This window comes from Pipra filicauda, unplaced genomic scaffold (assembly GCF_003945595.2).
Source record: "Pipra filicauda isolate LSUMZ 115617 unplaced genomic scaffold, ASM394559v2 scaffold307_size998922_pilon, whole genome shotgun sequence".
Taxonomy (NCBI): domain Eukaryota; kingdom Metazoa; phylum Chordata; class Aves; order Passeriformes; family Pipridae; genus Pipra; species Pipra filicauda.
Window position 1 is genome coordinate 854,681 of NW_024104429.1, and position 27,380 is coordinate 882,060.

General features: G+C 48.8%; 1 protein-coding gene and 1 long non-coding RNA gene across 2 annotated transcripts in view; both read left to right on the plus strand.

The window, feature by feature from the left end:
* Nucleotides 1–20,160, plus strand: part of FBXO16 (F-box protein 16) — a 31,920-nt gene extending 11,760 nt beyond the window's left edge. Inside the window, 6 exon segments of the mRNA XM_027733475.2 lie at nucleotides 3,406–3,612; nucleotides 4,544–4,708; nucleotides 5,074–5,282; nucleotides 13,472–13,577; nucleotides 16,732–16,957; nucleotides 19,999–20,160. Of these exon segments, the coding sequence (XP_027589276.2) occupies nucleotides 3,406–3,612; nucleotides 4,544–4,708; nucleotides 5,074–5,282; nucleotides 13,472–13,577; nucleotides 16,732–16,957; nucleotides 19,999–20,066 (981 nt within the window). The 3' untranslated portion in view covers nucleotides 20,067–20,160.
* A 921-nt stretch (nucleotides 20,161–21,081) lies between these two features.
* On the plus strand, nucleotides 21,082–26,492 carry LOC120323644. The gene is made up of 3 exons (XR_005564303.1): nucleotides 21,082–22,441; nucleotides 25,177–25,288; nucleotides 26,263–26,492. It is a non-coding gene; the product is annotated as an uncharacterized LOC120323644 (long non-coding RNA).
* The last annotated feature ends 888 nt before the right edge of the window (nucleotides 26,493–27,380 follow it).

Consider the following 27,380-nt stretch of genomic DNA (forward strand, 5'->3'; position numbering starts at 1 on the left):
CGATTTGTGTGTGTGCACTCAGGGATTAATTGTAAACCGATCCCAGGAGCGGGGCCCGAGCAGTGCCAACACTGATGTCACACCATCCCTGGGGAGACATTGTTTGCCAGCGCTTTGGGAAAGGCCCAGACGAGGGGAAAAGCCGTTCCTGGCTGTGGGGAGAGAAGGTGAAGCGAAGGGAATCCGGTTGGACTGGTTGGGTTGCCGGGATCGCAGGCGAGGGGAGGATCTGTGGGGAAAGGCAGCCAAATGTGGGATGGGGACATGCCTGTTAACTGCTGGAAAAGACACAGATTCCACCAGCTTAACTCCTTGGCTGCTGCTGGGTGCGATGGAGAAGGGGCCGAGTGCTCCTGGCACTGATTTAAGCGGAGCTTCCCTGGCACAGGGCGCTGGAAGGAGTCACTCTGTTGGAAAACCCGTGGTGGGATGGAAAGGGTTAAACGGGAGCAAATCCGTCTCCCGGCAAGTGAAGCCCGATTTGTTTTGACTGGTTCACTCGAGCTCTTGATGTGGAAGAGAACGAGCCAGTGACTCCCTTGTCTCTGGAGCTCGGAGGAGGAGAGAAACTTAACTTGGCAAATTGGGGATTGGGGATTGTTTTAATGAGAGGAGGACGTGGATGTGGCCCTGAACGGGCAGTGTCTGCAGCATTCCTGGGGCAGGGAAAGCCTTTTCTATCCAGCTGAGGGGGAGAAGGGGACAGGCAAACCCTCCTCTGTCCCCCTCAATTTTATTTGTGACCGAACCACAGAATATTCCCAGCTAGGAAGGGACCCACAAATTCTCTTTCCAAGCCCCAAATCCCAAGGTCCTGCTTCAGTTTTTCCCTGCTAAACATCATTAGAGGTGGAAGTCCTGTGCAAGACAGGGATGAGAGGAAAGGGGAGTATTCCTTAAATTCTATTTGTGCCTAAAAAGGGGCATTTGGGAGCTTTTCCCTGTTTGACTTCTCATCTCTCTAGGACATCAGGAATGCCAATTCCATCCTTCCTTCATTCTGACCTTCTCGAAGGTCTTGCAGAGGGGTTTGCAAGAAAGGGAAGAGCTGTTTACTCTCTGGTGCTGGAATTCACCCAAGTAAAAATACAGAGTGAAACAAAGAGCTCTTCAGGATGATCAGGAAAGAAATCACTTCTCAATTACCTTTCATCTGCACAGGATATTTTAAACTATTATTCTGCCAGAGCATAGATTTGTTAGGGGGGAAGAAGAGGGAAAACAATCTGACTTTCTAGTCTGTTTTGTTCTGAAAGGAAAAGGAAGGGACACAGGACATTAAACCATTTACACATAGAAATAAAGAAAACCCTGGGAAAAAGTAATTTTTTAAAATATTTTTAAATTTTGGAGGTCACTTAAATGTCCCTGAGGTTAAATGCAGAACTGAATGTGCTGTGATGGGACCTGCAGAGAGCAAGTGGAAATTTGGCTTCGGGAACCAGCCCTGTGAAAAAAGAGGGTGTGTGGTTTGGGGATGACCAACCTGGGAGAAGGAAAGAAAGAGGGAAAAGCAGCATTCCCCAAAGAGGGGAATTCCCCAGACTGTTCAGTTTTCCCTTGGAAAAGAAGGTGAGTTTGGGTCAAGGCGGCTTCTGCAGTGCAGGGAAGGAGGATCATCGAATCCCAGGATGGTTTGGGTTGGAAGGGACCTTAAAGATTGTTCAGTTCCAACCCCTGCCATGGGCAGGGGCACCTCCCACTAGCCCAGGTTGATCCAAGCTCCATTCAACCTGGCTTTGGACACTTCCAGGGATTCAGGGGCAGCCACAGCTTCTCTGGGAATTCCAGCCCAGCCCCTCCCCACCCTCACGACCAAAAATTCCTTCCCAATCTCCCATCTAACCCTGCCCTCTGGCAGTGGGAAGCCATTCCCTGTGTCCTGTCCCTCCAGCCCTTGTCCCAAGTCCCTCTCCAGCTCTCCTGGAGCCCCTTTAGGCACTGGAAGAGGCTCTAAGTTCTCCCTGGATCCTTCTCCTCTCCAGATGAACCCCCCCAGCTCTCCCAACCTGGCTCCAGAGCAGAGGGGCTCCAGCCCTCAGAGCACCTGTGACCTCCTCTGGACTCGCTCCAGCAGCTCCTCATCCTTCTGCTGTTGGGATTCCCAGAGCTGGAGGACAAAGCAGCTGGATTTCCCAGGACAACAGGCAGGAGGGAAGCTGGAAACCCCCATCCTGCCCTGTGCTGACTGTGCTCTTTCGGTGTAAAACCGTCCCCTTGTCCTGTCCCTCCTGCAAACAGGATGAAGCAGCACTTGTCCAAACCCCACGTTTCACCTCAGGAAAGCCACGTTTGTCCCTGCCATTCTGCTGCCTGCACTTCCCACTGGGGATTCCTGCTGCTCCTGCCTGCTGGTCCTCTGGCACTTCCTCCCTGCTGGCACTCAGGCGCTGCCCCCGGAGCCAGGACCGCTCCGGCAGGTTTGGAGCCGGATTGCAGCGATTGTGGGGATGAGGTCAGGCTGCTCCCAGGAGATTCCTGCTGACAGGGCCCTTTCCATGCCCTGCTATCAACACCGGTGCCACACCAGCCGCCGCCACCGATGCTCCCACCTAGCTGACACCACCTGTGCTCCTGTGCTTCCCTGGGGGCTCAGTTCTTCCACAACTGGGTTCATCCCCCTCTTTAGGTACCTGCCAGGAGCATGGAAATGCTGCCAAAGGTCTCTGTGACTGTGCTCCTGGATCTGGGCACAATCCTGGACCATCTGGGCACAATCCTGGACCATCTGGGCACAATCCTGGACCGTCTGGACACCATCCTGTGCCACCTGCTCCGGGATGACCCTGCTCGAGCAGGGAGGTGGGACCAGATGGACCCACTGTGGTCCCTTCCAACCCGACCCATTCCATGATTCTGTGATTTTAGGATACTGGGATTCTCTGCTCTGTGCTGTAGGTTCTCCTTGTGACATTTAGTTTCTCTTTGCTCCTCTTCTCCGTGGTGGGGATTTCTCTCCTGCGCAGCGGGAATGGGAGAAAAAATACTTCACAAATTGTGAGGCACTCAAATATTGCACTAGTGAGGGGCATGGAAGTGTCAGGAGAGACAAGGAGTCAGCAATGAACTCAGGATTTGGGACCTAATCCTGTAAACACCCATCTGAGTCTCCTCCTTCCCATGAGCGAAGCCAAGTCTCGGAGCTGGTCCCAGGAGCAAGGAGTCTTGAAAGCAGGAGTGAGTCCTGGACTGGGCCATCCTGGATCCTTTGAGGGTTATAAATCACATGTTATGTGGCTTCAGAGTTGCTTTTCATGCAGCCTCTCCGTTTGTTCCCAGTTCCTTTGCTCCTGGATGAGTCACCAGAAGCTGCTCATCGTGCACTTTCCCTGCCCTGAACGTGTGCTTTATTTTAAGGAGTTGAAGCTCTGCTTTTACTCTGAACCTGAAACTCCCTCTTTTCAGTTTGACAAGTGGACAGATGGGCAGAGGAGGAGGATCCTGGTGGACCTGCTGGAACGCTGCTCCCTGGCACAGCAGAAATTCTGCTCCAGGCAGCTCCAGGACCGAATTCCCACCGAGGCCGTGGATTTTACCACGAGGCTTCCTCGAGTCCTGTCCTTGTACATCTTCTCCTTCCTGGACCCACGGAGCCTCTGTCGCTGTGCACAGGTAAAAAAGCCCAACCTGAGGTTCAAGGTGGTTAAAAAAGAGGAAACCACCAGTTTTTGGTGAAGACACACCAGTGCTGTTCCTCGGAACGCGCAGAGCTCTGACTTGGCAGCCGCTGCCAAGTGCTGAGTGATGCTCGTTCCTCAGCTCCTAAATTAAGCCAGACTTCCAGCCAAGATTTACAGAAGTGGAGAGTAATTTGAGATGCTAAAGCACTTAAAATGTGGCACTTTCAAGGCTGGTTATTCCCACTTTCTGAAAGTCACATTCCTCTGAAGTACCTTGCACTGTGTGCAGAGGCCTTAATTCTTTGGGAAACATCGGTTTGTGCTCTTGCGAAGAACCACCCACAGAAATTAAAACAGATCCTTTAAAATGCTTCAGGGTCAAGTGTTGGATGTGGAGAAGCTGAGAAGTTACAGGTGTGATTTGGAGCCCAGTGGCTGGGACTCCAAAAACGTGTTTGCATGAGAGGAAGTGCTGTGAGATGCTGCCCAAAGTGGTTCTGCAAGACAAAGTTCAGATACTGGTGACATTATTGCTGCACTTACATAATATCCCATGTCATATCAAGAATAGATCAAAATCTCAGCTTGGCTAAACCTTTGCTGTCATATCTTTCTCCAGTGGATGCAACTCGAACTCTCCATTCACAGGCGGGTTAGGAGATTACTTAGAATCATGGAATATCCTGAGTTGGAAGGGTCCCATGCCAGGAAGACCTTGAATGGTTTAAATGGTTTAATCAAGGGTTTAAATGGTTTAATCAAGGGTTTAAATGGTTGAACCAAAGGTTTAAATGGAGCATTAACGTTGCTGAGGAATTGGTTTGAGGACCCAGGGGAATTACCCCCTGAGCACGGGAGTCTGTAGCTGGAATCTTGGATGCTTGAAACCCCGAGGTTTTCAGCTTTCAACTGGGCATTCCCAGGTGAGCTGGTACTGGAAGTACCTCTCTGAGCTGGATCAGCTCTGGATGCTGAAGTGTCTCCGTTTTGGCTGGTACATCAACTTCTGCCCAACGCCCTTCGAGCAGGGAATCTGGAAGAGACATTACATTGAGATGGTGAGAGAGCTGTGGATCACCATGCCAGAGGTACGTGTCCGGCACCTCTAGAGTGGGACAACTGGGTGGTCTGGTTCCTGACCCTTTTCCCTCGGTGTATTTTTGGGATTCTCCTGCCCCGAATTCAAAACTCAGCCCTGGAGTTTTAAAAGATGGAGTTTAATTAAGCAAACTCCCTCTGTAGTCAAGAGGGAGAAGCCAGTGCATCTCAGGAGCAGCTCAGCTCATCCTAGTGTAGATTATGGGACATGGGACAAGCACTGCCAGGGGCCTGTTTCCCTCCACAGTCCCTAATGGATCTTGGGAAAACTAACGTCGATTCCCAATTACGATAAGCCTAAAATTGGGCTAATCTCACTAAAACTTAATTTTCCTCTCTGCACCTCTCCTCCCAGCCTCTTCCCAAGGAGGAGGAGTTCGCCGTTATCGACGTGCAACCCGTCGGAAGCGACGCCCCGGAGGCAAAACTTCCCGCTCACGGAAGGAGGAGAACCAAGGAGAAGAAAGAGCTCCCCCCTTGGCGCTCGTCCGACAGACACCCCACGGACACCGTCCGCTACAACTACCTGGACAACTGGGACCCCATCGAGCAGGCGAGGCAGGCGTAAGGGCTCCCTCTCCTCTGCTTTCTCCGGGACACGGGATGTGTTTTCCAGCTCTTCTGGCTGGTTTTGGGGGTGGGTCTCGGTCCGGTTGTAGTTGGAGCTGTGCTGCTTTGTGTCCGTGGTGTCCTTCCAGGAGCAGCTCGTTGGAGGCTGTGAGTCCTGGGGGATGTGATGGGAGAATCAGGTATGAGCTCATGGGCTCAGCCAGGGGTTTGACTTAAAAATATAGAGATACCGGGTGCTTTAATACCTGGAGATGGCCCCAAAGAGAATCAGCCACGGGCTTGTTCCCAAGAGGGGATAGTTATTGATAATTGAGGGGAGAAAATAAGGGAACTTGGCAAAAGTTCAAAAGGGCACCACACGAGCTGGACGAAAATGTTCCGCCCCATCACTGAGCCAGCACAGACGAATCCACAAGACCTGAGTCAGAATCCAACCCCTCCACAACACTGGAGTTAAAATCCAACCCCTCCACAACACCGGAGTTAAAATCCAACCCCTCCAGCTCCAAGGCACCCAAAGCATCAAGAAAGGAGCACAGGAAGAGAAGCAGAGGGAGTAAGAAGAGAGGAGGAGAAAGAGGGAGAGACGGATTATGGAGCTGCCACTGGGACCTGGTGGAAGACCAGGGGCTGCAGGAGCTGTGGGTGTTATAGGGCAGTGTCCTCACTGTCCCCATAGGAGCTGTGGGGTGTTATAGGGCAGTGTCCTCACTGTCCCTGTGAGCTGTGGGGTGTTATAGGGCAGTGTCCTCACTGTCCCCATAGGAGCTGTGGGATGTTATAGGGTAATGTCCTCACTGTCCCCATAGGAGCTGTGGGTGTTATAGGGCAATGTCCTCACTGTGCCTGTGAGCTGTGGGGTGTTATAGGGCAGTGTCCTCACTGTCCCCATATCAGCTGTGGGTGTTATAGGGCAGTGTCCTCACTGTCCCCATAGGAGCTGTGGGGTGTTATAGGGCAGTGTCCTCACTGTCCCCATAGGAGCTGTGGGGTGTTATAGGGCAGTGTCCTCACTGTCCCTGTGAGCTGTGGGGTTATAGGGCAGTGTCCTCACTGTCCCCATATCAGCTGTGGGTGTTATAGGGCAATGTCCTCACTGTCCCCATAGGAGCTGTGGGTGTTATAGGGCAGTGTCCTCACTGTCCCCATATCAGCTGTGGGTGTTATAGGGCAGTGTCCTCACTGTGCCTGTGAGCTGTGGGTGTTATAGGGCAGTGTCCTCACTGTCCCCATAGGAGCTGTGGGGTGTTATAGGGCTGTGTCCTCACTGTGCCTGTGAGCTGTGGGTGTTATAGGGCAGTGTCCTCACTGTCCCCATAGGAGCTGTGGGGTGTTATAGGGCAGTGTCCTCACTGTCCCTGTGAGCTGTGGGGTGTTATAGGGCAGTGTCCTCACTGTGCCTGTGAGCTGTGTGGGGTTATAGGGCAGTGTCCCCACTGTCCCTGTGAGGGGCTGCAGGAGCTGTGGGGTGTTACAGTTTTCCCAGGCTGTTTGTGACTGGCAGCTACTCTGGGAATCCCCCATGAGGTTCCAGGGGTTGCCATGAGGGACACGACCCCACCCCACCTCTGTGAGGTGCCACCCATCCCTTCCCCCTCCACACTCACCCACACCCACCCCACAAGGTGGTTCTGACCCAGCAGTCACTGATCTGGTGTCTGACATTAGGACCAGAGTTTGCTGAAGGCTTTCGAAATAAAGCTGCAAAGTTGAGAGGAATCTGCAGTTTTTTCACAGAAGGATGAATTAATTGTGATGGAACACAATTCCATCACTTCAGGGATCTTCTGGCTGCAAAGAGGTTTCGGTGATCCGAGCTATAGAACTATAGAACATTTAAGTAAAGAATAGTGTCTGTGCCTACACTGCCTGGATCCATCAGTTCCTGGGCTCCCGGGATGACCTGGTCAGGCATTGGGAAAAGAAAAGGCATTTCCACCCCAAAGCAGAGTTTTGCACATGGATCTGTGTCAGGACAGCCCCACGTTTTTCTTTCCATCAGAGATCTTCCAAATCTTAGGTCTGTGGTCACGTTCCTGTGCTTTTAACAACAAGCAGCGGGAGCAACAAGGAGGCTGCAGGAGCCACCTGTGGGAAGTGTTTTCCCATTTGTTGTTCAAGTCCCTGTCAGTGCCACCTCTGATGTTTCCCAGGCTCGGGGCAGCCGATGGGAAAAGCTGACACTGCCACGGATCCGAGCCCAGGGAACAGGAGTTGGATCAGCCTGACCATTGCCCCGTTCCTGTGGGAATCCCTGTGCAAAGGACTGCCCAGACACAGCTGAACGTGCAGAGAGCAGGAGATTCCTCCTCCCCGTGCCAACAAAAACCTTGGGAACCAACCAAGCCCCAGTGAAAGCGCCCGGCTTGTATTAAAGTAAATAACTGATAGAGCCAAGATTATCCCCGTGCACAGGAACAATCAGCCCGTGAATTACCCCAGCCAGGGATTATTTGGCAGTTGAGCTCCTGTGCAGCTCTTTCCCAATGTGATTAACTCTGCTGGACCCACCACTCCTCCGGGCTGTTCCACAGCGTTCCCAGTGCCGGAGCAAAAGCCTTTTATGAATCACGTTTTAATCCGCGTCCCCCGGTCCCTGGGTATTGCACTACTTCAAAGAGCTTCCCAGTTTCCACCTCACCCTCTTTCTGTGGTGTGTTTCCAAACTCCAGCACCACTTTTGGGCCGAGTTCTTTGAGGCTTTTCACTAAATGTTTGGATAAAAAGCCTCCCGTCGCAAACGAATGTCCTGGCGTTGTTCTCCAGTTGATCTAAACGTTTTTTTGGGCAGCAGCTCCCAAAGGTTTCTGTGAGGTTTAGGGTTCTGCTGTGCTGGCCATGAAAAAAAACAAAAAAGTGGAACAAACCCTGTTTTAAAGAGTTGAAAAGTCATTTTTTCCCAGCGTGGAGCCGTAGATGCAGCTGAGAACCAAATGCAAACAATTCTGAACTGGTAATGACACAGCCAACCCACTCACTGTGTTCTCCTCCTAAGTGAGAGCTGAGCCTCTCTCCATTTGTGCAATGTTGCAGCAAATCTGGCATTTATCCTCAATTACGGAGGATTATTGCAGGGAGAGAGAGGAATTCTGTGAGATTTGCTTGTTTATCGAGGATCTGCCTTTAATATCACCTAAGCTGGAGGTAATTGCTGCTGCCTGGGCTCCTCTGCAATGATTATTCAGCAGCACAGGTGCAGCATTTCAGGTGCTGACCCAGCTTCCCGCTCACACAGTGATGTTTGGTGCTTCTTTTCCATGGATACGGTGCCACCTGAGTCCCCTCTGCTGCCCATTCCCAGAAATCCTCCTGGAAAGGCTCTTTATGGTGTTCCCTGCCTTTTGGTCAGGGAGTCCCTCTGGGGAGTGCCAAGCCTTGTTCTGAACAACCCCCAGATCCCAAACTGAGTCCAGGTCTAGCTGGCTGAGCTTGGAATCTCCTGGGAATGCTGTGCAAGCTGCTCCACCCCTGGCACAGCCTCCAGGCCCCGGGCAGACCCTGCCCTGCCCGAGGGAGAACAGAAACCCGGGATAACAATCTCTGCCCCCCCCCGGGCGGTGTCAGGTGCGGGTTGTTCCTCAGATTAGATGGATTCTTGGAGCTCAAGGGCACAACCACCACCCCTCATGTAAAATGGATGTCAGAGGTAACGAAACCTGTGTAAAATGAGACGCTAAAACAATTTCCCAGGGTTTGCCGAAGGGAGTCTGGGAGAGGAAACGGGATTTACTGCAGCCCTGGGTGAAGATAGAGAAGGGAGGAGGGTTTTCTTGAGGTCACGGGGATGTGTGAGGGGACGTGGCAGGACTTGCAGGGAAGCAGGAGAGAGACAAAATGATGGCAGAGAAGGAATGACGGGAGGGAGCACTCGGAGGGTGGAAACCTGAGAGCCAACAAACCGCTGGAGTTGTGCTGCGCCGAGGAGAAGCGGGCTCGGAGGGAGCTCCGTGAACAAACAAGGATCACATCAAAGGGATTCCTGACGCCACCATCAAAGCAAGGTGTGAGGCTGGTCACTGGATCAAAGTTAATCCGCCTAATTTCAGGGTAAATTGTGCGGAATTTAGGAGGCAATGAAAAAAAATCCAGTTTTTCGTCACTCTTGGAGCTGGTTAAAATGTCCCCGGAGCTCGGGCTCGCTCTGCAACAGGTTTCTGGTCCAGGGAGAGGGGAGGACTCTGCTGGTCATCAGGTCAGGGGTCCCTGCTGGAATATTGGCTTTTAATGGCAGAGTTTGTGGAATCCCAGAATGGTTTGGGTGGGAAGGGACCTTAAAGATCACCCAGTTCCATTTCCCTGCCATGGGCAGGGACACCTCCCACTAGCCCAGGTTGTTCCAAGGGAATCCAACCTGGCCTTGGACACTTCCAGGGATTCAAGGGCAGCCACAGAGTCTCTGGGCAACCTGTGCCAGGGCCTCCCCACCCTCCCAGCCAGGAATTCCTTCCCAATCTCCCATCTCTCCCTGCCCTCTGGCAGTGGGAAACCATTCCCTGTGTCCTGTCCCTCCAGCCCTTGTCCCAAGTCCCTCTCCAGCTCTCCTGGAACCCCTGGAATGTGCTCCAAGCTCTCCCTGGATCCTTCTTTTCTCCAGGTGTCCTCATGAATCCAGCGTGGGAAGGGAATTTAAAGATCATCTTGTTCCACAGATTCACGGAATGGTTTGAGTGGGAAAGGACCTTAAAACTCATCTGATTCCATGGGCAGGGACACCTTCCACTATCCCAGGTTGCTCCAAGCCCCGTCCAACCTCGTCTTGGACACTTCCAGGGATGGGGAAGCCACAGCTTCTCTGGGAATTCCATGCCAGCCCCTCCCCACCCTCCCAGCCAAGAATTCCTTCCCAATGTCTCCTCTAAATCTCTCCTCTTCCAGTTTAAAACCGTTCCCCCTTGTCCCATCCCCGTCTGCCCACGTGAAATGTCACTTCTTGCCATCCATGATGACCAAGATGTGTCGTCTCTTTCTTCATTGTCCTTTTGGGACAAGTCTTTCTCTACATGGTCCCCCTTCCACAGCAGCATCAAAACAGCTCTGCTGAGAATTCCCAGCACAGAACTTCTCCTTGCTCAGCCAGAAAAAAAAGTGGAACACGGGAAGCGTGTAACAAGCTACAGTGAATTCTCAATTACACAGGGGAGTGGAGATGAAGGGAGTCCTATAAATGGTAACACAAGACATATTCTTCGGGCTATAAAACCATAATTGGCCATTTAGCTTTGAAAAATAAATCAGGAGGTTTCTGGGGAGCAGCTGGGGGAGGGTTTGGCCTGGATTGTGCTGGTGCTTCGTGTCACTGGGGAGAGGAACCGTCACACTGTCCCAGAAAGTGGCAGAAAGGTGTTCATCTGCAATCTGGGTGATAATTGAAAGCTATTTTTTTATCTTTTCCGGTGGATTTCTTGGCTTCTTGCTCAGCAAGTAACGAGCCCGCGCTCTAAAAACTCGAGTGGCAGCAACCACTGAAGGAGACTCCGTGGAATGAAGGAGATGGGACAGAAATGCCTCGGAATGTTCTCTGGGAGGTTGGTGGGTTGGGTTGGGACAGGGTGGGAGAAGCTTTGCAGTCCCTGGGCGGTGAAAGTAAGAAGAGCAATGATCAGCTGCACAGCCCAGGGAGTTGTGAGGTGGTAGGGAAGAGACCCAGACAGGACTTGGATTACAAATTGCCTGGAAGGGGTTATCAAAATCCCTCAACTGAGTTTTGGCCACAACTGTTGGTATCTCAGTTTGTCACGGGGGTGGTTTCTGGTAGGTCTGGTTTGTTTTCTGCCCGGATTGTCCCAGTAGCTTTTTGTTATATCCCCCCCCCCAAAAAAAAACCCCACAACAAACCCTCCCAGAGATCAGCAAGGATTTGTCTCTTTGGGCACAAAGAAACACTGCAAAGGGGAAGTGATAGATTTTTATCTCAAGTGAGGAAATCTTCTTGTGGGATTCTGATCTGCCCCCAGGGGACCAGGAGGGGCCTTTGGGTCCCGGTTCTGCTGGGAGGCATCTGCTGCTTGTGCTGCCAATAAATCAAAAGATTTGCCTCTCCCTTCATCATGAATAATGGATTCCAATTCCAGCCCTGGATCTCTGCCAGGATCATGTCCTTGTGCCTCAAGGAAGGGCCCTGCTACCTCTCATGGCAACAGCTCAGCCCCAAATGCAACCTCCTTCCCCCCACCTCTCCCAGCCAGCTCAGGCTTCTGGAAGGCAGCACTAATTCAGTGGGATAATTTATGGACATAGGCTGGCTCTAAAAAACAGTTGCATATTGTCCTGGGGTGTTTACCCAACGAGAAAATAATTACTTTCAGTTAATTGTTCCCTCGGCAGCCCTGACAAAGAGGGGCTCGCTCGCGTGAGAAGGACGTGCTGTATCCCTGCCCTTCGGAATCCCAACGCTTGGCTCCCGCTTGTCACATTCCAGCCCAGTTCTCTGGGCCTGCTGGGCCTGCTGGGAGTGAAAAATGTTCCTTGTAGGAAACGAAAATGGGAGGAAAATGGGGTGAGAATCACCGAGTTCAGGGCTGGCAGTGAGAGACCTGCCGTTCTCATCCGGGCTCTGACGCCCTGGAGAAACTCATCCTCACTCCCTACATTTTCCAGACCTTGAAATGGGATCGTGGTGGGGACCTGCTGCAGGAGGATGCTGTGACACCACAGGGATGGACACCACAATGCAGCAGGGAGAGGCTGATATCCTCATTTCCAACCACAAGGCCGGGTCTCCTTTCTATCTAAAGGCCACAGGATCCTTTAGGATGGAAAAGACCCTCAAGATCGAGTCCACCCATCAGGCCCACCAGGATGACCAGTTTGCTCCCAGTTGGAATATTGTGGATTGAATTTTCTCCCTTGGCTGTCAGTGTTTATAAACAGAGTGAAGTTTTCCTCCATTTCCTCTTGGATTTAATGTTTGATTGGACTTTCTGGCTCTGGACCTGCAGCCGGGCTGGGATGAGGGAGGAGGGAACACCAGGCACCTGCTGCTCTTGGCTGCTTTAGGGATGGGTGTGTTGGGTGGGGGGATCCTGCTCCTCTACAGGAGAAATGGGGCTTTCTGAGTCTTTCCACCCTTTACATCCATGATTTTGGACTCCTCCCGTGCTTTTCAGCCTTCCTTCCAGGAGCCCAGAGACACTGGGAGACACCCTCGGCCTTGCTGCTTGAAATTCCCAAATTCTGGCTTGTGGGATTGGAAGGTGGAAGGGGAATGAGCACCTTAGAGGGGCTGATGGACCTGCCTGAGTTCTTCAAAGTTCTTCAAAGACCTTCCCCACGGTCTGGATTTTACTCCTGGGAGTGGAAAATTGTGGCAGCTGGCCATATCCCTGTGTGATTCCCTGAATTTTCACACTGGAATATTCCTGTCCTGCCAGTAAATTATGTTGACTTTAATAACAGCTGCATAGAAATGTCTAAATTAATAAATTTATGGACATTTACAAGTCCGTGTGAGCTCCGGAAGAGTTTGGACAACGCTCTCAGGGACATGGTGGAATTCTGGGAATGTCCTGTGCAGGGTCAGGAGTTGGACTGGATGATCCTTGTGGGTCCCTTCCAGCTCAGGATGTTCTGTGATTATATGATTTTATATATTTGTATATTCAGATATTTTAGATATCTTTATATTTAATACGTAATTATATATAATTACATATAATTATATACTTATATCTAATAACATGCATCATTATATAATATATGTTTATATGTATTTATATATTTAACATGTTTTTAAAATTTGTGTATTTATTAATTTGGTTATAAAAACAATGAATAAACACCTTGCTGGAGGGGCAGCCCCCCCCCCAGCCTTTTTTAGTCTACAAATTACACCGATTTCACTGAAAACTCTCAAACTGATTGAGTTAAACTCCTTGAATGTGAATTTTCCTGTAACACGTTATCTGGATTTAGCCTAAATCAGGAAGTCTGGAGCTAAGGGCGTGTTCTGAGCGCTAGAAAATTCTCATAACTTAAAAACCAGCTTATCATAAATTAAAAAAAACCCCACCAGTCTGAGCCCAGAGCATGATTTGTGCTCTCTTGGGCTGCCCCAGGTGGGATCAAACGTGGCCTCTCAAATTGTGGTTTTTCGGGTGGCAACAGCACGAGGGATTTTCCTTTTTCTCAAACCCAGGGAAGCAATTCCAGAGCATTCATTAATCCTGTTGTGTTGGACTCTGCAGGAGAAGGAAGGGAGGAGGGAAGACCCCAGACCTGAGCCGACAGGCAGCCGAGAGGAAAAGGAGAGCGGGACGTGGATCCAACCAGCTCCAGAAGGAGAAATCCCTGGCAAGTATCTCCAGCCTGGAATTGGATCAACTGTCTCCGTGTCATGCACTCCCAGGAATATTTGAGCTCCGAGTTTTCACTTAGGGCAGTGCTCCTGATGTAAAATCATGGAATTATGGAATATCCCGAGTGGGAAAGACCCACAAGGATCATCCAGTCCAGCTCCTGACCCTGCACAGGACATTCCCAGAGTCCCACCATGTCCCTGAGAGCGTTGTCCAAACTCTTCTGGAGCTCACACAGGCTTGTAGATGTCCATAAATTTATTAATTTAGACATTTCTATGCAGCTGTTATTAAAGTCAACATAATTTACTGGCAGGACAGGAATATTCCAGTGTGAAAATTCAGGGAATCACTCTGGGATATGGCCAGCTGCCACAATTTTCCACTCTCAGGAGTAAAATCCAGACTGTGGGGAAGGTCTTTGAAGAACTCAGGCAGGTCCATCAGCCCCTCTGAAGGGGCTCATTCCCCTTCCACCTTCCAATCCCACAAGCCAGAATTTGGGAATTTCAAGCAGCAAGGCCGAGGGTGTCTCCCAGTGTCTCTGGGCTCCTGGAAGGAAGGCTGAAAAGCACGGGAGGAGTCCAAAATCATGGGTGTAAAGGGTGGAAAGACTCAGAAAGCCCCGTTTCTCCTGTAGAGGAGCAGGATCCCCCCCCCAACACACCCATCCCTAAAGCAGCCAAGAGCAGCAGGTGCCTGGTGTTCCCTCCTCCCTCATCCCAGCCCGGCTGCAGGTCCAGAGCCAGAAAGTCCAATCAAACATTAAATCCAAGAGGAAATGGAGGAAAACTGTTTATAAATGGATATTTATAAATCATCAAGGGGGACCTGCCGCGGGTGGGGAAGGGGCAGCGACTGTCCCTTCCTGGTTCCCTGCCCCTCCCTCCCTCCGCTCAGGCTCCATTTCCACGCTTTCCACAAAGCCCTGGCACAATTCCCTCGGGACGAATCCCTTCCCAAAGCTTCCCTGCTTTGCCCACAGCCCCGGTTTGTCGCTCGGTTGTCGCCGAGCTGAGCCCCAGCGAAGGTCTGGCACTGAGGCTTCTTTGTGCTCCGGGCTGGAAAAATAGGGCATCCCCTCCATCAGAGGAGCCTCGGGAAGTTCAGCTTCCAGAAAACTCCATGGGGTTGGGGTTTTTTTGTGGATGCGGCAACGAATAAGTGCCGGAAGAGGGACGTGCTCGGGGGCTTTCGGGAAGCAGACCTGGGAATGTGTTTTTCCACGAAAGCCTGGGAAGGGGTTGGAGGTTTTGCATAAAAGACAGGCATTGTCTGCAGGGATGGGGAGGCTCCTCCCGACCCAAATACGGCCTGTTTGCAAGGAAAAGCTTTCACTTGCTGTTAAATGATATAAATAATGATGGTTATAATTATTCAGCCCTTGTCTTACAGTTTCCACTCTCCAATGGTTCCCTCTGATCCGAGCATCCCTCCACGGATTCATCCCACCACATCTCCCCCTTTCACATTTAAAGCTGTTTTATTGTCAGTCCCGAAGAGAAAAAAAATCTCAGTTCAGGCCTAAAATAAGTTAATTTGATTCTTCCCCCCCCAGATTTTACCAAAGTTATTGCTCTTCAAAGTTAATGAACCTGAGCAGGAAGGCACAAGCACCTTTACTGGAATTCCAAAGGCTTCTGTTCCTCCTGGTTTTAGAGTTGTCCACGTTCCAGTAGAAGAGCTGTGTTTTTTATTCTCACACAAAACCTCCTTTAATGGCAGCAGCACGACGAGACAATAAAGCTGAGGTTACACCAGGCTGGTGCACAGAAAAAGAAAATAAATATATATATAAATATAATTCACCAGGAATAATGCAAAATTAATTTCCATTTGTTATTAAAGCAGCATTGGAAAACCTTGCTGAAATGAAGACCTTTGAAAAGGCTCTTATTTAATCAACTCCAAATAAAGAGGCTTAATGTGCAAATCTTTCAGTAAATCCTTAGAAGAAAAAAAAAGAGACCATGATGAAAGAATAAGTGCCCAAGGCAGGCAAACATCAAGTCAAATTAAAAGGCAGCCCTTGAATAGATCAGTGATTCAAGTGCAGAAAGTAGGTGAGAATAAAGTGAATTACAGCCAATAATAAAGATGGAAAAAAGGGTTATTAGAGGGAGCTCCCGGCTCAGGAGGCAACAACACAGCAAAGTGGAATAAAAACACCTAATGAAGGTGATGACCCAAGTCCTGGAATTGCATCCACCGGCTCCACATTTGCATGGGGTGAATCAGTTCTCCCCTGGAAAACCTGGGAGGTTTTGGAGTTTATTAGTGGAAAGCACAGAGTGCGACCACTTCATTTAGAATAAATTAAAGTAAAGTAGCTCAATTACAAGGAACAGTAAATTGCGATGGGTTAAGTTAATTAGGGCTGTGAATGAATTAGGGCCACGTTCCTTCCTAGGGATGCACAGGAACCCCCTCGTGTCTCTGCAGTGGGGAGAGAATTGATGTTTGGAGTAAAAATCATATTTATAATGGGCAGGAGATGAAGATCCAGGGCTCCCAGCACCCACACGTGGTCCTGCCCAATGTACATTTATCTTCTGCAAACCCTGTTTTCAATTTTATTTACTCAACACGGTAATGTTTGTTCACTATTCTTACCAAATAAGTCTGAAAAACCCAAGTTGTTGGTCAGAATAACCTGTGGGTTTTTTTGAATCTTTGGGGATCTTCCTCAAGGAATAAGCTGTGATATTAAGATATTATTATTATTATTATTATTATTATTATTATTATTATTATTATTATTATTAATTGAATTTTGATCTTCTGTTCAAGTAGATTTCATCCTTTACACTGAGACACTTCCAAACACCAAGCGAGAAGCGAGGCTGGGATCAGACACAGCCACGTGCATGGGGAAGGGGGGGGTTGAAATTGGGGAATTAACATCTGAATTGCTGTGGAGAAATAATTAATTAATTAATGTGGGTTCAGCTTTACTGGCATCACTTTCTAGTGAGGTCCTTTTGTCCTCAAGGTAAACTTTATCCCACAGCACAGGCCACTGCAAGTGCTCGTATCATCCAGGGATAAAATGTATAGAATGTGTAGAATTTGTGGAAGTTCTCAGTGGGTTCCAAGCTTTCCAGTCCCTCTGAAGCTGTCGGGATGTTGATGCTGTCTTCTCTTCCCAGACATGGCTCCCTGCAGATCCTGAGTGTCTTCCAAAGCCGCCGGCTCGTCCCAGCTGGGCTGCCCATCGCTCCGCTGGGAACCTGCCCCCCGAGGCAGCGGCAAAGGCCCTGGCCCAGAGCTCCCAGTGGAATGCCGGGATACGACCGGCACCTGTCCGAGCTCCGGGACCAAAGCCACGTGGGAGAGGGACTGAAGATGTCACCAGGATGGAGAGCAGAGCTCCATGTCAGTAAGATGCCCTGTCCCATGGGGAGGCTGTTCTAGAGCCTGGCAATGTCCAGATCGTGGAATCACGGAATGGTTTGGGTGGGAAGGGACCTTAAAGACCATCTTGTTCCAGCCCCTGCCATGGACACCTCCCACTAGCCCAGGTTGCTCCAACCTGGCCTTGGACACTTCCAGAGATCCAAGGGCAGCCACAGCTTCTCTGGGCAACCTGTGCCAGGGCCTCCCCACCCTCCCAGCCAGGAATTCCTTCCCAATCTCCCATCTCTCCCTGCCCTCTGGCAGTGGGAGGCCATTCCCTGTGTCCTGTCCCTCCAGCCCTTGTCCCAAGTCCCTCTCCAGCTCTCCTGGAACCCCTTTAGGCACTGGAAGGGGCTCCAAGGGCTCCCTGGATCCCTCTCTTCTCCAGGTGAACCCCCCCAGCTCTCCCAGCCTGGCTCCAGAGCAGAGGGGCTCCAGCCCTCGGAGCATCTCCGGGGCCTCCTCTGGACTCGCTCCAGCAGCTCCACATCCCTCTGCTGTTGTTCCCAGAGCTGGAAGAAGCTCTGCAGGGGGGTCTCACCTGAGGGGGCAGAGGGGCTGAATCCCCCCTCCCCTGGTGTGGGATGAGCCCAGGACATGGAGGGGTTCTGGGCTGGAGCTTGTTGAACTTTTCATCCACCATCACCCCCAGGTCCTTGTCCTCAGGAATCCCCTCCATCCCTTCATCCCCCAGCCCATGTCTGTGCTTGGGATGAAGCAATCCCACTGTCCTTGTCACCAGCAGAGCTGTTACATTTAGAGCCCAGAGGGAAGGAGGTGACACTGGCCGGGTGTTTCTGTGGGGGAAGGACAGGGATGGTGGGAATGCAGACAGGGATTTGCTGCATTGGAAGAGAATTTATGGCCAGAGATGTCACATCCAGCACTTCCCAAACCCACCTGCCCCAGCTGTCATCTTGGAATGAACACTGGCACGGGCCCAACACGGGTTTAACTCACCGACACTGCCTGGCAGAGCAAGAGATGTGGCCGTGGGCTCCATCCAAAGTCCAGGGACTCTGCCAGGTCCTGGAGAGAATCCAGGAGGAGCTGGTGTGGTTGGGTTGGAACCAGAGCCCTCAGCAAATTCCAGCACAGAGCAGTGAACTCCAGGCAGAGAACAGCTGAGGAAGCAGCTGATTCGGGAATGCCTCCCAAAAATAAGGAGGTGGAATGACACCATCCCAAAGAATCTTGTGTTGTTTCAATCTGGGCTTGGCTTGGGAAGCTCTCCCTGTCTCCCGAAGGTCCTCAGTGTCTGCAGCACCCTGGGAAAGTCTTTTGGGTACCTTTGAGGAGCACCAACGCTTGTGCAGGTTTTGGTGAAAGTCCTCTTGGTTCACAAGTGGGTTTTAAGGGCTTCGTTATGGCTTTAATCCATAAGGATTAAAATCTGTGACCCCTGAGGGTTTTTGGTTGTGCAAGAGGGATGAAGAACCTGGAGGGAACAACGGAAAATAGGATTCTGATGGGACCCTGTTAGGATTTTCAGAGAGATCACAGAGGTGGAGTGAGCAGAGCTCCTACAAGGCAACAATTGCCCAGTAATTATTGGTGATCCCATTTAGAAGGGAGATGATGGAGCACGTGGAAAGCTCCGGCATCCCTCTGGATCTCCCTGGAATCCTGCATTTTTAGCAGGTCCATAGGCTGATCTCCATGAGGAGGAAGTGAGTGATCACAAATCCTCCTGTGGGAGATGAAAGGATCTAAACACAGCTGAAGGGGAAAGCACTGGAATGAGAAAGATTGGATTGGATATAGGATTGGATATTGGGAACAATTCCTTCATGGAAAGGGTTGTCCAGACCTGGCACAGCTGCCCGGGGCAGTGGTGGATTCCCATCCCTGGAGGGATTTAAAATCCCTGTGGATGTGGCACTTGGGGACATGGGTTAGCGATGGCCTTGGAAGTGCTCAGGGAACAGTTAAACTCGATCTTGGAGCGGTTTTCCAACCTAAATGATTCCATGATTCCATGAATGAGGCCTAAGGAAAACACACAAAGACTTCTCCATGTGGGAAGCGGGACATCCTGGCCATAAAAGCATCAGGATCAGGCCAGAGGGTCACAGTCCCTCCCAGTGCTAAAGCCATACAAGATTCCTACAAAATAGGACCCTCATCCTGGAATTCCATCGCCTGGACAGAGCTGTGGGAATGTTGTGAGCTGGATTAGGGCCAGGTCATCCAGAGTTAAGTGCAGGCTCTGGGCCTTGGATGTGGTGTTGGCTGTTCCAGTCAGTCCAGGGAATTCTGCTGGTCCGGCAGCAGGGTTGGGGCGGCTTCCCAGGAATGCATCGCTCGGCTCCAGAGGGAACGGGAATGGGAAGAAGGTGTTTGAGTGTCTCAGCTGCTGGGAACCAAACTGCAAGTGCTGCTGGCAGAGAGGATGTGGGAGCACAGGGAATTCCTGCAGGGATGTGGCCACCCAGTGACTGTTACTGGTGCCAGAAAGGTGGAGGGAGCTGGTGCCTGCCGGGATGTGCCGTGTCCGACCTCGGCTGCAGCTGAATTCCCTCTGCATGGCAGGGAATTCCGTGCATCAGGAAAGGGTTAGTGGGGAAGCAAACTACTTACAAACACCACTGTGGTAAAAAAATCCCGAGGAAACGATCCCTGAGGGATTGCATTTGGATGAGGGGCAATTTGCAAGGCAAAACTACGTAATATTTTTTTTTTAATATCAGAGAGAGACAAATCCCATCTTAACTCCTTCGGTGACCTCTCCAGGACCTTTGTGAACTCTGCCAGGCTTTTCCCGAGGTAAACTTTACCTGGGCTTTGCCAGGGAATGTCTGCAGATTGCCAGGAAGTGGCAGGAAAAGTCAAGATGTTTTGATTGATGCTGATTTTCTCTATAATGAGATGACGGAGGGAAATAATCCAGATTTGTGAAGGTATTTGAGGTATTAAATGCCACCAAAATCCCAAGGATTGGCTGAGCACCTAAACAGGTTTAGAATGTGAATTCTCTGCCTGAGTTAATCTGATCCTGACGTTATTTCTCCTCCCTCCAGCATCTCCAGCGTTCGAGGCTCAGCCCTGGCACATTCCTGCATCCAGCCAAGGATCCGACTCGGAATGAGGGAGGATCCAGAGCGTCCTTCACCCAAGCTGGACAGAAACTTCTCTGCCTGGCAGTGGGAAAACAAAATGTTGCTGCTGGTCGTTGGGATCTCGACCTGGTTTCCCGTTGCTGGTGCCTTATCCTCTTTTCCTTCTGGATGTGTCACCTCTGAAGTGTTCCCTTGGAATTTTGACTGTGAAGACACTTGCTTGGGTCCTTTCTAGGGCTGCTGGGCCTCCTGTGAGCTTTTCTACGGATCATTTGGACAAATCTTAGGGCACATCCCACAGCCTGAGCCGCTCTGTGATGCTTTCCAGGGAATCACAGGAGTTGATTCTGGCTCTGTGGGCACCGAGGGGATTCTGGAAGATGAGGGATGACTTCCAGCCACTGGAATTATGGAAATTCCACCCTCCCTACAATTTGAGTGCTTTGCCACCAGTACTAACACGATCCTTCAGCTGTGACCTCCAGCTCCTGCCAAATCAGCTGGAAAGCACCAGGCTGGGCAAGGGAAGAGCGTGGAAGAAAGGAGAATCAAGGAAAATGCTCCAAGAAAAACCCAGTTAGGGTCGGGCTGGAAACAGAATTTCTCCCTTGTGTTGAACAAGGCAAATCCATCTTTTCAATCGTGTCAGTGAGAAGGAAATCAAATCCCACACTCTGGATGGCAGCACACGGATCCGTGTGGGGAGCTGGCACTTGTTATTTAGGAGGATGTAAATCACAGGCTGTTACTGGGGTTCTTTTCTGGGATTAAGGAATTTCCCAGTAAATTCAACAAATAGCAGTTTTTAAGGATAAGGGGATTGAATGCTCAGCAACTGTAACTCATTGCCTGGTCATATCCCAGAGTGAGAGAGTTGGGATAAAACTGAACCTTTCCAGGTGCTGGGAAGAGTCACAGCACGCCCAGGAATCCTCAACATTTCACATTCCAGAGGGAATGCCAAAATCCCAGAATCATTAAGGCTGGAAAAGACCTTCAAGATCATCAAGTCCAACCATCAACCAGCACCCCCTCAATGTTCACCCTGAAACCATGTCCCCAGGTGCCACATCCATGTGTTTTTGAAGACTTCCAGGGATGGGGACTGTTCCAGTGCTTTACAACCCTTCCCATGAAGAAACTGTTCCCAAAATTGCTCCAAATCATTGATGAGGCAACTCAGTGAGTCTCCCTCTTCCAGACTTCGGTGTTTCCTTTTCCCAGTTGTCCTGGATGCTTGGAAGGACGAGTTCATCTCAAAAAACACGACGGCCTAAGAACTAGTAAGCCTGAGCTGTCACCTCTCAAAGGATCAGCTGAACTAGGAACTTGCAGACGGGAATTATCTCACGGATTTTAGGATCTGTTGATTATCTGTTGACTAATGAATTTTGTTTTGGAAGGGCCAATTGTTGAGCAATTGAAGTGAGATGGGGCAAATCCCATCCAAAACATTCATCAGCATCATTCCCAAATCTCTCCTCACAAGCCTTTTTTTTTTTATTTCCCAGGAAACCAAGGTAGAGGGATTGCTCCATGGGTGCTTCCTTGGCTTCTTAAGGAGCTGTTCCAGCTCTTTTTCTGGTCTCCATGAGGCAGCAGTTGATCCACAAACAGCAAAAACCTGCTCAAGGAAAGGATGTAACCCTGCAGCAATGCTTTTCCTTTCTCATCAGTGACCACATTCCCTGGAATCATCCAGCTCCCAGGGTCCTGGAGGTGAATCCTGGACATCAGCGTGCCTTCGCTGCAGCAGATCATGTGTCTTAAGTGCTCACTGTACATTTTCAACCTCAAACCTTCCCTGATTTATAAAGTTTTTTGTAGTTCCGATGCCGTAAAATAACAAACCGGGGCGTGCCAAGCCAAGGAGATTATCCCTGGAATAACGGCGGAGCTACACAACGGCCTGGTGGGATCCTATTTATCAGAATTAAATCATATACCCTTGAAACATATCGTGTGGAATGTACTGTGTGCAAAGCAAACACACCTTACGTCATTCCTGAGGTCACAACGTGGGGCAGAATCCGAAATGGAGAGAAATAAAATCCAGAGGGAGAGTCTCCATCACCTGGGAGCTGCTGGAAGCCGCATCCCCCCGGGCTGCTGATCTGCAGGGGCGGGTGGTTGCTCCCTCAACTTTGTAGCGTTTCCAGATCTGCGGGGAAGGAATTGCCAAACCAGAACAGAGGGAGGCGGTTGTGCCCTCGCCCTTCCTCGTAGATGCACATTTCCCAGCCCTGCCCGGCGTTCCCAGATCCTGCCCCGTGGATCTCATGAGCCACAGCCTTTGACTGGAGAGCTGAAGGTGCCTTTTGAAGCCCAGAGGCCACTGAATCGGCTGAATTCCAGCGGCACGAGCAGGATCGGGATGGGAGCCGCCGGCTACAGCCCTGCTCAGGTGTGGGGAGCAAACCCCCCCAATCCAACACCCTCCTGCTGGAGCTTTGCTCCCCATCCCTGCCCAAAACTCCACCTGCAGTGCCCTGGTGTTCCCGGCCCGGAGCGACGGCACGTTTGGAGTTCGGCTTTGGAGCCAAAATGAAGTTTTCCTAATTATTGCTCTTGTGGGTTAAAGAGACAGAAAGCTGGGAAAGGGAATGTGTGTAACTCGAGCTGATGGGAGCTGCAGGTCGGGTTGAAGTGAGGATTTTTGGGAATGTCCAGCCTTTGTGGGAAGGTGGGAGATGAGCTGCGGCCGGGGAAGTGGGGACATTTGGAGAGGGAAGTCTCAGCAGTGGCTGAGGGATAATGGATGAAAGGATGGCTGTGGAAGAGCAGGGAGACCTTGTGGCAAAGGGAAAGCAGCCAGGGAGAGGAGTCAAATCAAGATTAAAAGTTGCTTTAATCAGTGGGTGGAGCTGGTAAGGAGCAGAGAGCAAAGCTCGGCTCAGTAAGGAAGGGCTGAGATGAGGAGGCAGCCACAGGGTGTGAGGGATTGTTTTTAGGGAGGCAGAGGGATGTGGGAATTGGTTTGGAGTCTGTCACCTTGTCCCTGCTGACGTGTTTAGATCCATCAACTTATTGTAAAATGAAAATAAATTTGAAAATAAAAATAAAATAAAAATGCAATGGAAATAAGAAATAAAATGAAAAGTAAAATGTAAAATAAAAAAGTAAAAATTAATTACTAAATAAAATTAAAACAAATAATTTTTAGTGAAATAAAAATAAATAAAAAAATAAACAATAAAACATAAAATAAAAAATTACTAAATAAAATTAAAATAAAAAAAATAAAAAATAAAAATAAAAATAAAAATAAAAATAAAAATAAAAATAAAAATGAAATAAAAATAAATTTAAAATTAAAAACGATATAAAAATAAATAAAAAATAAGTTACTAAATAAAATAAAAATTAAATTAAAATAAATAAATAAATAGAAAAATAAAAATAAATTACTAAATAAAATAAAAATTACTAAATAAAATAAAAATTAAAAAATAAAATAAAAAATAAAACTTAAAATAAAAATAAATTAAATTAAACGTAAAAATAAAACAAAAATAAATTAAAAAATAAAAATAAAAAAGTAATAAAAAATAAAATAAAAATAAATTACCAAGTAAAATAAAAATTAAAATAAAAAAATAAATAAAAACAAAAATAAATTACTAAATAAAATAAAAATTAAAAAATAAAAAAATTAAATAAAAATAAAATAAAAAATAAAACTTAAAATAAAAATAAATTAAATTAAATTAAATGTAAAAATAAAAATAAAACAAAAAATAAATTAAAAAATAAAAATTAAAAAGTAATAAAAAATAAAATAAAAATAAATTGCCAAGTAAAATAAAAATAAAAATAAAAAAATAAATAAAAACAAAAATAAATTACTAAATAAAATAAAAATTAAAAAGTAAAACAAAAAATTAAATAAAAATAAAATAAAAAATAAAACTTTAAATAAAAATAAATTAAATTAAATGTAAAATAAAAATAAAACAAAAAATAAATTAAAAAATAAAAATAAAAAAGTAATAAAAAATAAAATAAAAATAAATTACCAAATAAAATAAAAATTAAAATAAAAAAATAAATAAAAACAAAAATAAATTACTAAATAAAATAAAAATTAAAAAATAAAACAAAGAATTAAATAAAAATAAAATAAAAAATAAAACTTTAAATAAAAATAAATTAAATTAAAAATAAAACAAAAATTAAATAAAAATAAAATAAAAAACTTTAAATAAAAATAAATTAAATTAAAAATAAAAACAAAAAATAAATTAAAAATAAAAATAAAATAATAACAATAAAGTAAATTATTGTGCACCTCACACAGGTATCCTGCCTTTCCCATGCTCCATGCCATCCCCAAAAACATCCTGCAGCTGAGTTCCATGTGGAATGTGCTCCATCAGACAACTCAGGGGCAGGAATTGCTGTAATTCCGACGGCCAGACACACAGACAACCCCCGAGTGCACCTGGAATGTCCCCTGAGGCACAGCAGCTGCTGGAATAGGTCTGGGAAGGTGATGGCAGCAGATGCAGGGCTGGGGAGATGCTTTGGAACAGCCCATATCCCAACACAACCCCTTTCCAAACCACGGCATAAACTGCTGGTTGGCACGGGACGCTCGGGAGACCCCCGGGGAGGCCAAACCACAGGCACAGGCAGGTGCAGGCACTGCAGGGCACTCCCAGCACATCCTGGAGGAAGGAAACTCAGTTCAAGCTCTCCAAAAAAGCCCTGGAGGCAGGAGGTTGCAGTGGGAGCAGACGGTTTAAATCCTATTTTCAACCTGTTCCATGCCAGGATCTGGTGGGATGGTGCCAAAGCCACCCAGGGAGGGGAGGAAGGCGAGATGATCATGGACACAGGACCGTGTGCCCTTTTCCCTTTCCCTTTCCCCTCCCTGAAACCCCTGCTGGCCCTTCAGTCCCCAGGCACACACCAGTCCTGACTGTGATCCCAAAAATCCTCATGTCAGCCCACAGACCCAGAGGTTTCCAGGGAAAGCTTTTTACCAGCCCACAAATCCCAAGACCAGCTCCCGTGGCCATTTCCAGCATCTCCCTTCAGTTTTATCTATCATTTGGTGTTTTTTTTTAATTTTGGAGGCCTGTTTTTCCTCGCTGCCTGTTCTCTCCCCCTCTGCAGCCCTGTTGTTTCATCTCCCAGGTTCCTCATCCACCAAAATCCAGAGACTGACCAGGACACCACCAGTGAGGAGATTTGGGAGCTGGTGGCACCAGCAAGGCTCTGGCTCACAGCAAAAACCAAACAAAAGCAGGTAGTTCCCCACATGGGATGTAATTCAGCTTTGGAATTCCCTGCCTCCGGAAGCTGTAGATGTTAAAGCTGATGTGGGCTCTAGAAGCCACTGGAGATTCATGGGAGAATTCCAAGCTCATTTTATAAGAATTTGGAAGGGACCCCAGGAGGTCCCAGGTGGCTGAGGGGCTTCAGATCCTCCAAAGGAGGAGATGACACAACTTCAGGCAACACACTCTGACACTTAGAGAATCATGGAATGTCCTGAGTTGGAAGGGACCCACAAGGATCACCCAGTCCAACCCCTGGGTCTGCACAGGACACCCCAACAATCCCACTCTTGCCCTGTTGTCCAAATGCTCCTTGAGCTCTGGCAGCCTTGGGGCCGTGCCCACTGCCCTGAGGAGCCTGTTCAGTGCCCGACCACCCTCTGGGGGAAGAACCTTTTCCTGAGATCCCCTCGGCTGGTCTGGTGATGAAAAGGTCCCTCCTTACACCCAGTTTGAACCTTTCTCCTTGAAACTCTCACCTGTTCCCTCCCACCCTCCCAGCACTGTGCAAACGCAACATCCCTCAGACCCCCCGAAGCCCTTCCCTCTCCTCATCCTCTTCCCTCAAACACCCTCATCCCCTGCCCTGCTCCCTCCCAGCACCCCCCCTCTCCGCTCTCCCTGCGTTCCGCAGGAGCCCGCACATCTCCAGGCGGGATTTTCAGCCTTTTGTCAGGAAAACGCCGCCTGTTTTCCCTCCTCATCTCGATGCTCTGCTACCACCTAGCGCTGACAGGGCGCGGGGCCCTCAGGCCGGTGTGGGGGTCCCTCAGGGGGATTCCCAGGATAATCGTGGGCTGTGCCAAGTGGGAAGAAGACTGATAACTTCTGTTATCAGTCAGCTGTTATCTGTTATCAGAAAGCTGGGGTTTGGTGGGGAAAATAGGGTGATCCCAGTAGTGGGAATCTGAAACAGATGGATTTTTACCTTCTCCTCTTTTAGTCATCAGCCAGAAGAGCAGCCACAGGGATGTGTCCAGTGCAGTGTCCAGCTGTGGGCGGCTCCTCAGGACGGGAGGGACATGGAGCTCCTGGAGCAGCTCCAGTGGAGGGAGACAAAGATGCTGAAGGGATGGAGCATTTCAGTGACCAGGAAGAGGCACTTGAGAAGAGACACTGAGAGGGGACCCTGTAGGGTCTGCAGGGAGGGGGGCAGAGGATGGAGCAGGCTCTGCTTGGGGGGCCCAGCAATGGCACAAGAGGAATGGGCAGGAACTGATGGCCAGGAAGTTCCACCTGAACACGAGGAAGAACTTCTTTGCTGTGCAGTGACCGAGCACCGAGCAGAGACCAGAAAGGGTGTGGAGTCTCCTCACTGGGGATATTCCAGACCTGTCTGGACACAATCCTGTGCCGTGTGCTCTGGAAAGGCCCTGTTTGAGCAAAGAGTGGGGACCAGATGACCCACTGTGGTCCCTTCCAACCTGAACCATTGTGTCATTCTGTGATACTGAGATTCTGTGGTTCTCTCATTCCGTGATTTCCTAACTCTGTGAGTCCATGATCTTTGGATTCTGCGACTGTGATTCCATGAGTATGTGAGTCTGTGATTCTGTAAGTCTGTGAGTCCGTAAGTCTGTGATTCCGTGACTTCGTGATTCTGGGAATCGGTGACACCCTGACTGTGATTCTGCCATTCTCTGATGTTGCAATTCCACGATTCTGTAATTTTGTGATTGTGACTTTGTGACCCTGCGTTTCTGTGACTCTGTGTTTCTGTGAGTCTGGGATTCTGTAATTCTGGGATTCTGTAATTCTGAGATTCTGTGACTGTGATTCTGTGACTCTGATGCTACGATTCTGTGAGTCTGTGAGTCTGCGATTCCATGACTCTGTGATTCCATGAGTCTGTCATTCTGTCATGTTGTGATTCCATGGTTCTGTCATTTTGTGACTGTAATTTTGTGACTCTGTGATTCTGTGACTGATTTCTTGACTCTGTGACTCTGAGATTCGTGAGTCTGTGAGTCTGTGATTCTGTGAGTCTATGAGTCTGTAATTGTGGTATCCCGAGATTCTATAATTCCATGACTCTCAGATTCTGTAAATCTGTGATGCTGT